The sequence below is a fragment of the Rhinolophus sinicus genome, linkage group LG06, assembly GCF_036562045.2.
Source record: "Rhinolophus sinicus isolate RSC01 linkage group LG06, ASM3656204v1, whole genome shotgun sequence".
Taxonomy (NCBI): domain Eukaryota; kingdom Metazoa; phylum Chordata; class Mammalia; order Chiroptera; family Rhinolophidae; genus Rhinolophus; species Rhinolophus sinicus.
Genome location: NC_133756.1, coordinates 15486219 through 15500592, shown reverse-complemented (window position 1 = coordinate 15500592; position 14374 = coordinate 15486219). Strand labels below are relative to the sequence as shown.

Sequence of the window (14374 nt, the reverse complement as noted above, 5' to 3'; positions counted from 1 at the left end):
AACCCTCCATCATCATCCCACCCCATTACATCTTCCTCATTTATTAGGTCTCAGCTTAACTGTCACCTCTTCCAGGAAGCCCTCTCTGATCCCCACCTCACCCCCTTATGCACCATTCCCATGTGGACCTACAGCACCGTTTCCCATCAGAGCTGTTCTCACACCATGTTATTGTTTTTTCACACTTTCTATCCCGTCTGTGTGAGGGTAGATACCTCATCTGTCTTATTCACTGCTGTTGAATGTAGCACCTTCACTAATCACTAAATGCTGAGACTGAGCACAGGGAGGGAAGAGAGAACAAATCTTTGTCTCCCCAGCTAAAATGAGAACATCCTGGATAGCATATCCTGAGTAGCCTTGCATCCTCTCTTGTGTTAAGCATACACTGCTGCTCACCACATAATTTTTCCATGAGGAAAAGAAAGCTTTCTATCATCTGAAGGAGTGACTCCAGTCTTGGAAATCTGTCTCTAAGAAAGGCCTCAGGCCTATACAGAAAAAGAAATTTAGAAAGCCGTGGGATAGCCTACAAGAGCCTCTGTGGCTCTCAGTCGCTCAGCCAACATATGCTTTCCTACAATGGTATTAATTGTATTAATTGCCCTTTCAAGCCTTGCTACTCAAAAGGCGGCCTGAGCACCAGAGCTCCAACAGCATCTCATCACTTGGAAGTCTGTTTAAAATGTAAAATGCCAGTCCCATCCCAAGCCTACTGAACCAAAGTCTGAATGTGAACACGATCCGGAGGCATTTCCTAGGCACATGAAAGCTGAGAAGCCCTGCTCCTGAGGGGCCCCAATGCCAACTGCAGGCTGACTTTACCAGGACTTTGGTTCTCCGAAGTGCAGGTAATTAATGCTGTATAGGTCCATGTCTTCAGTATGCCAGGCAAAGGACGTCTTCCACATGCCAAAGTACAGGTACGGGGTATTCACACCCTCAATGGTGATCCCACTCTCCTTTTCCACCAAGTCCAGGATTGTTTTCAGCCGACCGATATTCCACTCATCAACGTGCTGTAAAGGGAATGACAGTGCAGGGCAAGTTATATGGAATATAAACTGGAGGCTCTGAACCTACAAATCATAGCGTAGGTCACAGATGAGCTGTCACCTCTAACAAAAATATGGAATAATGTCAAAACAGCATGGAAGTGAAGACCACTGACTCACTCACAGCCACCACTGGAACTGATGCCATTATACCTCTGAAGGGAAAATGCCATTCAGCGAACAACACTAGTATGTGAAAAGTGAATAAGGAGGTGACAGCAATGTGTTCTAAACCCTAAGAGGAAGAGTTTGAACTGAAGCTAAAGAAACTTAGGTCAAAATAGGACAAAACTCTTAAACCATAAAAAAATACAAAACACAGAAATTAACTACACCAATTTGTGACTTTTCTAGCCCAAATTTCCACTGGGCAAGGTCTTCAGTAAAAAGTCGACAATGTCACCCAAATCCTTCACCTGAGTTGTAACGGTTAGCTAGGAGCCCACTTCCTACAGGATGTTCTGGCTGGTTATGCCTTGCTTTTGTAGCTCCTCGTTCCAGATCCTGACAGTACCTTCCTGCCATTTATGTCTCTAAGCTTCACTTACTACTACCCAAAAAACTGTCATCAACAAACTTAGAATACACTTTTTAAACTACTTCCTTCCAATAATTTACAAAAACATTGAAATTATTCAGAGATAATCCCTGAAACACCCTACAGGTTTTTTACTCATCCAAAACCGGTCCCAAACATTCCTTCCTTACACTGTCTCTCAGGCTGTTCTGTATGCCAAAAAGCACGAAATCCCAAGCCAGTGCAATTTGTTAAAACAACTTTTGCTATGGAATCTGGTTTCAGGGTTCTGAAAATCTAAATAAGTTTCTCTTCTTAAATATATGCCCCTTTCATCAGATTAGTCAGTGATCTTTTTTTCTGCAGAAACCACACTGCCTCCCCCAACAATTCATTTACTGAGATCCCACCCTTTTAAGAACTCATCAGCTACCACCCACGGACTATTCCAACAGCCCTTGCAAAGAATACATCATCATCCAATTCACATGTAAAGTAGGAGAAGTAAAATTCAGTCACATGCAAAAATACCCACAATTAAGTGATCACAGCACCTCAGCTGGTGGTAGATCATTCCTTTGTTCATCTACCCATTCAGCAAATAGCTTTTAGGGGCCTACTATGTGCTGGGCAGATAAAAATGGCATGACATTACAAAATTACAAAAATGCTGCACCCTTGTGAGTCTCACCTTTTCATAGAGAGTGCCGTTCACATCTGCACCATAGATTGGGGGATTGAATGTGAGATTTTTCCAGTATTTCCGTTCAAGCTCTTCAAATTCACTATAACGTGGGGTACAGTACCTTTCAAAAGTAAAAGAAGTGTTAACCACTTACGAGGGACTAAATTCATTAGGCATTATGAACACAAGACACATTTCCATTCCAGGAACAGCAAGACATTTCTAATGAATATAACATAACCTTGGCTTTTAAGGCTCCAATACAAAGGAACTCCCTCTATATCCCTTCTGTGAGCTCTGGGCTCACAGAAGGTAGCATACATGAAGACATAAGCCCATCCTCCTTAAGAAATACATTGTCTTCAACTCTTTAAAGAGATTCTACTAAAACCACACCTTGCTAGAGTCAGGAATGGCCTGGCCACCCAGAAAGAAACTAGGCTTACAAACTTGTGAGACTCAAGAACCGCAAATCACTGTGCAGCCAACCCTTGAACACGGGTTTGAACTGTGCAGGTCCACTTATGCATGGATTTCTTTTCCAATAAATACTGTAAATGTATTTTCTCTTCATTATGATTTTCTTAGTAACATTTTTTTTCTCTAAATTACTTTATTGTAAGAATACAGAACATAGTACACATAACATACAAAATATGTGTTAATCGACTGTTTGTCATCTGTAAGGCTTCCAGTCAACAACAGGCTATTAGTAGTTAAATTTGGGGGGAGTCAAAAGTCATATGCACATTTTCAACTTTATGAGGTGGGGGGGGTCAGTGCCCCCTACTCCTGCATTGTTCAAGGGTCAACTGTATACCCACAGACAACCAAAACCCACCAGCCCATGAAGAGCTAAGTCCTGACCAAGTATTCACTTCCCTGCACTCGTGTAAAGGAAGTGGCTCCAAGAAGGCTCATTTGTATTGTCACTGCTACATTCCCAACACCCAATGCAGTGGCTAACATTCAACAAATAATCGTGCCTAAAAACAAAATATTTTAATAAAATTATAAAAACAGATTTTTGCACACCAAATGTTCTATTTAGGGAAATATACATATGCACATATATACGTTTATACCACATTTTGCCGTGCACAATGTGCTCCCGTGTGTAATGCGCACCCGTGTTTCTGGACCACACTATCAGGGTTAAAAATATTTCGTTTTAATTTTTTAATTCAAATTTTTATTTGTTTATATTTAGGTACTTGTTTTTTGTATTATAAAGGAATTTCAGCATTTATTGATTTATTTACTTACTATTACACTTTTAACTCATAATCATAAATAAAAGAATTAAAAACATTTATACAGATATGGAATTAGTACTACCCATGTACAATGCGCATCCTTATTTTTCCCTCACAAATTTCAGCAAAAAAGTGCGCATTATACACAGCAAAATATGGTGTGTGTGTGTGCAAAAAGCCATAAAAAATATCTATACTCTTTAGCTTAATAACCACACACTGATAATTTACTCCAAAAAAATCTTTTAAAAAACTAAAAACCTCTTATGCATGTAAGATCTCTGACTCTCTCATGTATGCTGAGTTCCCATATATATGTATGTAATAAATTTGGTTACATTCTGTTGCTAATCTGTCTCATGTCTATTTGATTATTGGACCAGCCAAAAGGGTAGAGAAAAGTTTCTTCCTCCCCCCACCACACACACACCCTACCCAACAACAAAAAAATGTTTTTTAAATTAAAACCACTTAAAAATCATTAACAGCAATGTTGAAAGAGTAATGTATAAACCTAATAAGTATTTGAAAATGCACACGATAACTAAAATGGCAAAAAAAAATACCATGAATGGACAGAGCGGAAGCAAAGACCAAAGTGAAATGTGTGGGGATAATGGGAGGAGTAAAAAAAACGAATCTTCCTTTAAATACTGCCTTGCATTTTAATGTCAATGTAATGAATAATAAAGTTTAGCATTCTAAAGTTCCTCTTGAAATATAAATAACTCTTCTACCTCCAACCGATCTGCTTTATAAATTTAGATTTTACCTACTCGGTTTTCTTAAAGCTGGTTGACCATGCAAATAGCAATCAAAGATAAGAATTTGTTGTATTTCAGATGAAAAGAAAAGACACAGAACTGGTTAGTTTAAAAAGAGGTGCTGTGAAAGAAGAAAAGGCCTCCCATAGGTTCACAAGAAGACAGGCCCGGCACAGGAGGCTAAGGCCTCTGGTGGAGACCGTGTGAAATACAAGGCAGGTGTGCTTGGCCCCATGCACAGCTAGAAATCACACATAAAGGATGACAGCCTCTCAGATGCAGAGCGTATCACACTTAACATGCTATTACATAAATTATCTCATTAGATAGCAGGTTGGCCAGCAATATAGATGTTGTAAGAGTTAAGCTGTCAATAAAACTGGAAGACCATATTTAAAACTGTGATAAGCCAAAGGAAAACGCAGAAATAGAAAGAGAGATCTGATGTGATAAGGCGCATAAAGTCACGCTCCAAAAGTGTGAAGACTGGCAATCTACAGATCTCGCCCTGGGCTCTCACACAGTGAAGGCACAACATGTCTGACTGACTGAAATCAAGATGTGTGTACATCAGAAAGGCCCAGGAAAACAAAGCAAGGAAAAGGGAAGAATTCCTGGTAGAAACTCAAAAATAAGGAAGAGTGCGGGAAGGGAGAAGATCCAAGGAAGAGTATTACGAAGGGGCACTGAGAGCTGATGAATGAAAGACAAAATTACTCACTATACACCTGAGGACAAATGAGCTAAATGTAAAAAAAAAAAACAGCAGAGAAAAACAACTGAAAACAGCAGGCCTACACAAAGAAAGACATTTCTAACAGAGACCAGAATGGACAGATGATGAAGAATGGAGTGAGAGAAAACAGCAATCAGCTTGGTAGTTTCTTCACATTGTGATAATATCAAAATGGAGCAGAGATAGCAGCTTGATGGGTAGTGAACATTCTGAGCATGATTAAAGACAGAAGGACCCAGAAGGAAGAGATTAAACTACTAACACCACTTTTGGATAAGTAGGTGGTATCAATACATCTGACAAATGCTCCTTTTGAACCAACTCCAACTTTCTCCTTTGCAAATCTGCAATTTACCCGAGTCAGAAAATGATTCTGCAAATATATGGTGATGGAAGAACTGACTCTGGGTGGTGAACACACAATGGGATTTATAGATGATGTAACACAGAATTGTACACCTGAAATCTATGTAACTTCACTAACAATTGTCACCCCAATAAACTTTAATTTAAAAAAGAAAGAATGATTCTGATGGCAAAACAACAGAATTACTTTATGTAAGAATATGGACACGTTTACACTGTGACACAGAACTGAGAAGAGGAAATGCTTCCATAAAAAGGTCAGAAGCAGAAGTTAGAGCTGAGGAAACTGGTCTTCAGTAGGACGGTAGCAGCCTTGAAGACAGCTACTAAGAGGATGAGATGTTAGGTACTAGATACTATGACAGGTAAAGGAAGAAACGTGTTTTCACTCACTTATCACTATTGGCTATCTTGCGGAACTCTCGAACAGTCATGGCTTTCTTCTGTATGTTGTACTGAGTAAAGAGGCCAGACTGCCCAGTCACCAGCTGCTGGATGGGGGCAGGAATCACCAAATCATCAATGTCATCATAGGATGCTCGAGGTCTCCACTCCTTTGGAGGAACAACCTGTGGTGAACACAAGAAACAAAGAGACAGATCAGAAACCTGGGAAGCTAGTCAGCGTCCAGGAAGTGTGTAGGCAGCTATGCAACCTAACAGTCAGTTTTACTAGAAAGTTACTTTGATTTAACCATGCTCAACCAAACACAGCAAGTCACACTGTCATGCTAACCCTGATCCAGTTGTGCTACCAACTAGCTGCCTAATTGCCATGCCCTAAGGTAAGCAATACTTATGCTCAGCCTCAGTATCGTATCTGGGAACCGAGAGGAGGTTGAAGAGTTGACTCTCTAAATCTAACAGAAAGTCCACATGGGAAGCCAAATTACTATCAGAGTCCTGGCTGAGAGTGAAATAAGAACAAGAGAAGTTGAATGGCACAAGCACTCAATGACAGATAAAAAACACTCAAGCACTATCTCCACAGCAGCTGGGGCTGAGACACTGGCTCTTTCCTTCCCTTTTAAAGATTCCAAGCTCTCCTCTTACCGAAAGAGATGCTTCTGATGTTAATGAAAGGAATTAACGTGCAAATAGGACAGCACACACTCAATTCAATCACCCTGCCTGGCTTGCAGTAAAACTCAGTTCTTCCACATTTGCGTAGGAAGTCTTACAATAGCCATGCAGAACAAGCCACCCCTCACCTTGGCCAGCCCAGCCCGATGAGCTCCTTGGGATTCAATGTAGGCAATGTATCGACTGAAGTTCCGGAACTCCTCCATAGTTGGATAAAAAGTCATTATCCGAGCACTGGGATTCAGGGTTTCAGATTCAGAAGCCATTTTCCCTCCTTTCTGAAGTCACTTTGGTCAAACAGGAATCTGAAGAAATACATTAAGAGCACAAAATTATATAAAACGTAATTAAAGTTAAATGCTGGGAATATAAGTGCTGAAAACAGTAAAAGATGGGGTGGCCGGTTAGCTCAGTTGGTTAGAGAGCGGTGCTCTTAACAAGGTTGCCGGTTCAATCCCCACATGGGCCACGGTGAGCTGCGCCCTCCACAATTAGACTGAAACAACCATTTGACTTGGAGCTGATGGGTCCTGGAAAAGCAAACTAAATAAAAGTTAAAAAAAAAACACAAAAAGATGATGTGGGAATTCTCAAGAAGCATTAAGACCTCAAACCTGGAATCTGCCTCTAGATAAAATTATTTAAATGAGCTGGAAATACAGAGAGAAAAGGCTCCTAAAAGAACCTGATGTATCAAAATTACATGTATGCAAATCTCATTTAAATGGAGATACTGTTTCAAGCTAAAAAAAAAAAAAAAAGTTAACTAATTATTTGGTTGTTGGTCCTTATCTAACAATACAGCTGCCCTGCCCATATTTTACCTTTTCAAACTGCTCCCTTATTCACACCTTGCTAACTGCTTCTAAGAGTATTAAACATAATATACTACAACCAGATTTTAAAAGCAACCTACGGGCTTCCTTCTCCAGCACAGCTTTAAAACGGGATTCTAGATTCCTAAGGAAATTTATTTAGCTACAAGATTACAAAATTTAAGGGTTAATAAGTACTCTGATATTAGTAGCATGAGCTATGATTTTTTAAAACCCTAAAGTGAAATTATTTTCACATCTAAACCAAAATGCAGTTTCAGCAGTACTTAATAAAGTCAAGCTAAAGACTACTTCAATTGCACTATACTCAGAACTCAAAGGACAAAATTTAAGCAATACAGAGCAAACTTCAACACTGACTGGAGAAGGGGAAATACTTTGTTTTTAGATGAGGCCTCCAGCTAAGTGGGTACATTCCCATTACCAAGCACCACAATAGACTACTTTAAATGATTAAGAACCAAGCATACTGGCTAAAAGGAGTCAGTTTAGAAGCAATAATCTCTCTTCCTCTAGGAAACTCTAGAACTCCCCCAATCTGGGCCCCAAAGCCATAGTTCAGCTCCAAGAGTACCCTTGAAAGCTGGAGAGTTCAGAAGGGAGGAAACAGCCTCCAACCTACCAGCTATCCAGTGACAGATTGGGAAGATAGCAAGGAGCAGACCTAAGGTAAGAGAGAACAGGACCCCACCACCACCCGCATTTCACAGGCTTCCATTTCACCAAAAATGTGTTCCTGCCCAAGCACTTTTCATGCACCTGGCCAAACCTTTGCATGGCAGGTATATTGTAATCCCTGTTTTACATATCAGAACATTTGCCCACAATCCTGTATGTGGCCTAGATCATAACCGCCCCTTAGACTAAGCCCTTTGCAAGGGGAGATTCAAGTGTGGAGGAACCTTAAGTTTACTTAATTTTGAAGACCTTCTTTTTAAAAAAGAATGCAAAATATCTTACTTTTGCAAATTTTACCAAAGGATTCAGTCATGTGAAAACAGTGTTAGTGCCCGTGCCCAGAATTAGGCCCGATCGCCTCTGGCCTTATGCATCTTTGGATGCATAGAACAATGCAAGGCACAACGCAGACACTCATTAACTGTTGAATTACTGATTCCCTCACCCTCACCTCAGTTGCTCATTCCCTTTCTTCAACCCTAGAATTCCCTTCCCCCAATCTAGTCTCTGGGGAAAGCTCCTGTTCCCTGCCACCTTCCTTCTCCCATCCAGCAACAAAGCCTAGTGGTTTAAGAGCACCGGCTCCGGAGTCAAAACAACTCTGAATACAGACCTGCCATTTATTAGCTGTGTAGCCTTGGCTGTATGAGTTTCCAGAGCCTCAGTTTCTCCACCTGTAAGATGGGGATCCCAATCTCCTTGCCGGCAGGATTGCTATGATTAACTCAGATGATGCAAGCGAAACGCTAAGCACTAGGCCTGGTACTTAACCACTCAATAAAGGTAGCTATTGTTAACCACTTCAAACTCTCTTCCCCTCCCCTCGCAAGCCGCTCCCGCGGTATCGCTCCCAAGGTAGCTCCCCCAGCTCCCAAAGTCCCCGAACCTCACCGCATAGAGGTACGACCCCTCCCGGCCCCGCCGCCTAGGCTAGTGGGGCCCGGCCGCAGGAAGAAAATAAGGCCCAGTAGACCTGCCCCCTTCCCGACGTCCATTGGCCATAAGTAATTGGAAAGGACCAATCTCAGGACCCATTTTAGAAGCTCCTGCTTCCATTGGCTGATAGCCGTGCCCATCACTCACTGGTGGCACCCCCCCCTCACACACACACCCCTCCCCCACCGGAGCTCCCGGTCGAGGCCACAGCAACAACAAACTTAAAGGATTCCAAAACCCTATGGTTCTCACCTAAAGCCCACCGTCCTGGCAGGGCTGAGCCCAGCTTCTGCTGTTGCCACTAGCCGATCTCACTGCTTTTTCCATCTGGCGAAGAACGAAGCTCCACCTCCTCTAAAGTCGGCCTCTGCGCAGCCGCACAGTGCCCCACAGAGTCAACCAATCCGAGGGCCGCTATAAACCTTTAAACAACCAATGAGCACGCGCTGCAGCCGCCCACAGTCTGGGCATATAAGTCGGCTCAGCCTATGAGCGCCGGCTCGGGCTGTTGCCAGGAGGAAATGCTGTACCATTGGGGACCGCGGCCACTGAGCAGCTCGGCTGAATCGTGGAACTGGCCAATCATAGGCGGGCTTCTGGCCACCCATAGCTAATCAGGATAAAAAGAGGCGAGTGCCTAGAAATGAGATGGTCCGGAAGGGTAAGGGCGGTGAGGTTCTTGTAGGATGATTCTAATGAAAGGGTGGCAGAACCTTTGGGGGGTGAGTAGGACATTTGCCTAAGATAGAAGTGCGCTGGGGACACTTAGGGGCAGCTTCCGAGGTCACGGAGTTCCTGATAAGGTGACCAACTTGTCTCGGTTTACCTGGGACTGTCTCGGTTTTTAAAACTGAAAGTCCCGTGCCCTGGGAAACCCCTTACTCGCCGGCAAACCGGACATTCCTTGAATGGGGGCAGTTCTTGAATGGGAAGGAGCTCTGCGGGTCATTAGGACAGGTCCTAAGGGGAGATGTCCTTAGAGCCATTAAAAAGCTGTTCCTCAGTGAGCGAGGATTTGGGGGTCATTAGGAGCAGCTCTTGGGGAAGAGATCCTGGGAGTCATTAGACGCACTTCGGGGGCTGGGGGAGGGGGGCTCCTAGAAGTCATTAGCGGTTCCTAGAAGTCATTAGCGGGTCATTAGTGAGTCGCCATAATTAAGAAGCTCCCAGGTTGTCAAGGGTGATGGGGAAAGAGAAGTACAGGATACTCTGATAGGTCAAATAGAAAAACAGGATAATCACAACCAGAGCATAAAAAATGTACAAAATTACCCATAGATGAGTAATGCTGTAGTGCACTAGAAAGAAATATGGAGTCAGATTTGTGTTCCAAACCAGTGCTCCTCTGAACCTGGGATTTCCCATCAGTAAAATGGAAAAGACAATGCTAGCCTTGCAGATTGTTATCTAGATGAGAGTTAATATATGTTGGAAAAAAGGATGGTAGTACACACAATGGTATTGCCATGGACCAATCACGATATGTCTCCTGGGGCTGGGCACATGCTTCCTCCTCCTCCCCCCAAAAAGCAGAGTTCTGTTTCAAAAAAAAGACGTGGGAATGACCCTTGGTTAGGCAACCAATAGTCTCACAATTATAAAGTTTTTCTTCTTGACCGGGTAATGGATTATGTTCAGTAGCTCACAAAATTGCTGAGTCTGAAGAATCCAACTTGGAGGATACATAATGAGGAAAGTCACCCCAAATCATGCCACAGAATTCATCCACCACTGTCCTTGCTGCTGGGACCAAGCACAAGATATTGCAGCTCGCCTCACCAATTCCACTGTCCTGAATATGGATACAGTTAGTAGTACTGCTGTCACTACCAACTACTCCATGAATTTGATCTTGTTACATTTCGTACTGCTGCCAAAGAGGATTTCCCAAGACTGCTGCTACTTTGTATCACTGGCTCTCAATTGGTGTGTGCACATGATAGGTGGAACCTCTCTCTGACCAGTTTCTCAGTCACCTTTTTAAGCTCATCTTTTCTTTCCCACTCCTTAAATGTTGGTATTCAAAGCAAAACTAATCTCTGGTGAAAAGTCAGTTGTGGTTACCTTTGGGTGGGGGATAGGGAATGATGGGGGGCCAGGGTGGCATAAATAATTCTTCTGGGGTGTTGGTAATGTCCTATGTCTTAATCTGGGTGGTGAGTATTACACTGGTGTGTTCACATTATAAAAATTATTTGAGCATATAAGTTGTGCATAACATTTGATGTGTTTAATACTTTAATTTTTAAAATTAAATTACAAAATTAATATTTTTTAATTTTAATTTTTTTTTTAAAGAAATTCATGTTAATGTCCTCATTACTGTGTGTTCTTTGTCTTCTTCTCTCATTCTACAAACTCGCCTTAAGTATTTCTGGTTTCACAACTCACTAGCAGTATGACCTAGGGCAAGTTACTTAACTTCTCCAATCATCAGTTATCTAATAACTAAAGCGGGAATAGTACTTTCCTTTCTGGTTGTGAGAATTGAATGAGATAATGCATGTAAAGCACTCTGAAGTTGAATTGGCGTGTAGTAGGTGCTTAGTAAATGTTAGATGCACAGACAGATGATGATAATGATGGTAATGATACAAAGCACTTAGTATAAACCCTGAAACAAGAGTTCAATACACTTTCACTCTGAGGCTTCCCTCATATGTGCACATTGATGACACCCATTATATACTCCAGCACAATCTCCTCCCCTGAATTCAGATCCATATATCCTCCTAAGTCTGGATCCCTCCCCTTTGGGTGTCCTACAAGTACCTAAAACCCACATGCCCAATAAAGAACTAATCTCTGCCCCACAAATGAACTCCACCCCCTAGGTTTCCTATCTCAGTGGAGCAGCCATCCACCCAACCTCCTAAGCCAGAAACCAGTATGCAACCAGGGACTCCCTCATGGATCCATTACCTCACCCTGTACAAAGTTCCACAAAGTCAGTGTCTTACAAGTGCATGTTTGTTTACATGTCCATCTTCCTCCACTAGACAGAAATCTCTCAAGAGTATCATATCAGCCTTACTGGTAGTCTCATTTATAATAGGTGTTCCATTGCCAGAAATAGGACCCTAGCAATAATGGCTTAAACAAACATAAAATTATTTTTCTCATGTAATAAGTCTGAAGGGGAGCCTTTATGGACGTTGGCTCAGTGTTCAACAAAGGCACCAAAGATGGGCTCCTTCCATCTTTCTCCATCATACTTCACAACCTGGGTTTGGCCCTCACATGTGCACCTCATGGTTGTAGGGTGATTGCTGCAGCTTGAGACATCCTGTCCACATTCATGGAGATGAGGAAAAAAGGGACCGTGTCAGCAGCACCTGTTCCTCCTACCAGACCCAGCAAGAAGTCTCCCAGAACCTGTCACCTGTCAGTAGTGAATGGAACAGTCCTTTCCCTGCCCTCATGGTGTTTACCATCTAGTGAGAGAGACAGACATGAAACAAATGCTCGAGCAAATAAATAAAATCACAAAAGTTGTGCTTGCTATGAAGGAAAGAAAACAGGAGAGAAGAACTTTTAGAGTGACTTGCTAGCAATGGTAGTAGGATTTGGAGGTAAAACGCTGTCATGGCATAAAATTCATGCCACGCCCCTAGCTCAAGGAGTCTTCCCTGGAGCTTCACTTTATTCAGCACCCAGCACAATGCCTAGTACATAGTGAGCATTACATCAGTAATAATAGTGGCAATATTGTTAGCTTTAAAAGTTAACTACACTGACTGAGCTCTTACTACGTTCCAAACACTATGCTGAATGCTTTATATACACAAAACTTGTTTGCGTTGTCATTAACATTTTTCTTTCTATAAAAACAATTTTATTGAGGTATAATTTACATACCATAAAATCTGCCCATTTTAAGGGTAGAATGTAATGATTTTTAATAAGTTTACGAAGTTGTGCAACCATCACCCAATCCAGTTTTAGAACATTTCCATCACCTCAATAAAATCTGCCACCTCAATAAGATCCCTCGTACCCAGTTACAATCACTCTCTGTTCCCATTCCCAGCCCCAGGCAACCATTCATCTATAATACTATCTATATAGATATGCCTTTTCTGGACATTTCATATAAATAGAGCTATACAGTAAGTACTCTTGGGAGGCCAGTTGCTCAGTGGTTAGAGCGCGGTGCTCATAACACCAAGGTTGCCGATTTGATTCCCACATGGAATCGTGAGCTGCACCCTCCACAACTAGATTGAAAACAATGACTTGACATAGAGCTGATGGGTCCTGGAAAAACACACTGTTTCCCAATATTCCCCAATAAAAAATTTTTAAAAAAGTACTCTTTCGTGTCTGGCTTTTTTCACTTAGCATAATTTTTTTCAGATTCATCCATGTTGTAGCATACATTGGTATTTCATTTCTTTTTAATGTTGGATAGTATCCCATTGTAGTATTGATTGACATTTGGGTTGTTTCCACTTCTCGCCTGTTATGAATGGGGCGTCTATCAACATTTACGTGCAAGTCTTTGTGTTAACCTATGTTTTCATTTCTCTTGGGTAGATAATTAAAAGTGGAATTTGTATTGTACAGTAATTTATGTTTATCTTTTTAAGAAACTGCCAAACTGGTTTTCAAAGTGGCTATACCATTTTACTTCCCACCAGCAATGTATTCAAGTTCCCTTTTCTCTATATCTTTGCCAACATTTGTTATTGTCTGTCTTTCTGATTATAGCCATTCTTGTAGGTGTGAAGTATCTCACTGGGGTTTTAATTTGCATTTTCCCTAATGATTAATGATGTCAAATGTCTTTTTATATGCTTATTAGCCATTCATATATCTTCTTTGGTGAAATATCTATTCAAATCTTTTGTCAACTTTTTAATTTGGTTGTTTGTCTTAATATTGAATTGTAAGAGTCCTTTATATAGTCTGCATACAAGTCCTTTATCAGATGTAGGCTTTGTAAATATTTTCTCTCATTCTGTGGATTGTCTTTTCATTTTAATAGTGTCTTTTGAAGTGCAAGAGTTTTCAATTTTGTTGAAGTCCAACTTATCAGTTTCTCTCTTTTATGAATTGTGCCTTGGGTGCATTGGTGTTAACATTTCCATAGTTCTGCTGTGCTTCCAACATATATCCAGAATCCAGCAACTCTCTCCACCTCCACCCACACCACCCTGGTCCAAGCCTGGATAATTTCTTTGGTATTTTTTTCATCTGTAGCCTGATCAGGATAATTCTCCCTGCTTTTGCCCTTGGCCCCTGCAATCTCCTCAACACAGCAGAGTGATTCTTTAATACTAGAAGCCAGATCATGTTACTCCTCTTAAAACCATTAAATGACTTCCATCTCATTCTGGATAGAAGCCAAGTCCTTATAATGGCCTATAATCTTCCCCCATCCCCATCCCCGTAGAACCGCCCTCCCCCAGCCCTCCAGTTCCCTATTCCCCCATGTCTGAATGGCTTGCTCCCCCACCTCCT

General features: G+C 41.7%; 1 protein-coding gene across 5 annotated transcripts in view; it reads right to left on the bottom strand.

The window, feature by feature from the left end:
- The window catches only part of KDM4A (lysine demethylase 4A), a 40281-nt gene extending 30993 nt beyond the window's left edge, over positions 1–9288 (bottom strand). For 2 of the 5 annotated variants that reach the window (XM_019751089.2, XM_019751092.2), the window contains exons 1-5: positions 9164–9288; positions 6590–6766; positions 5773–5948; positions 2264–2378; positions 826–1019 (exon numbers count right to left, since the gene is read on the bottom strand). In XM_019751089.2, coding sequence (XP_019606648.2) covers positions 826–1019; positions 2264–2378; positions 5773–5948; positions 6590–6727 — 623 coding nt within the window. In that variant the 5' untranslated portion in view covers positions 6728–6766; positions 9164–9288. Of the gene's footprint in view, positions 1–825; positions 1020–2263; positions 2379–5772; positions 5949–6589; positions 6767–8588; positions 8799–8866; positions 8945–9163 lie in introns of those variants that run through there. The other 3 variants (XM_074334583.1, XM_019751090.2, XM_019751091.2) reach the window with 3 other exon arrangements.
- Between the last annotated feature and the right edge of the window lie 5086 nt (positions 9289–14374).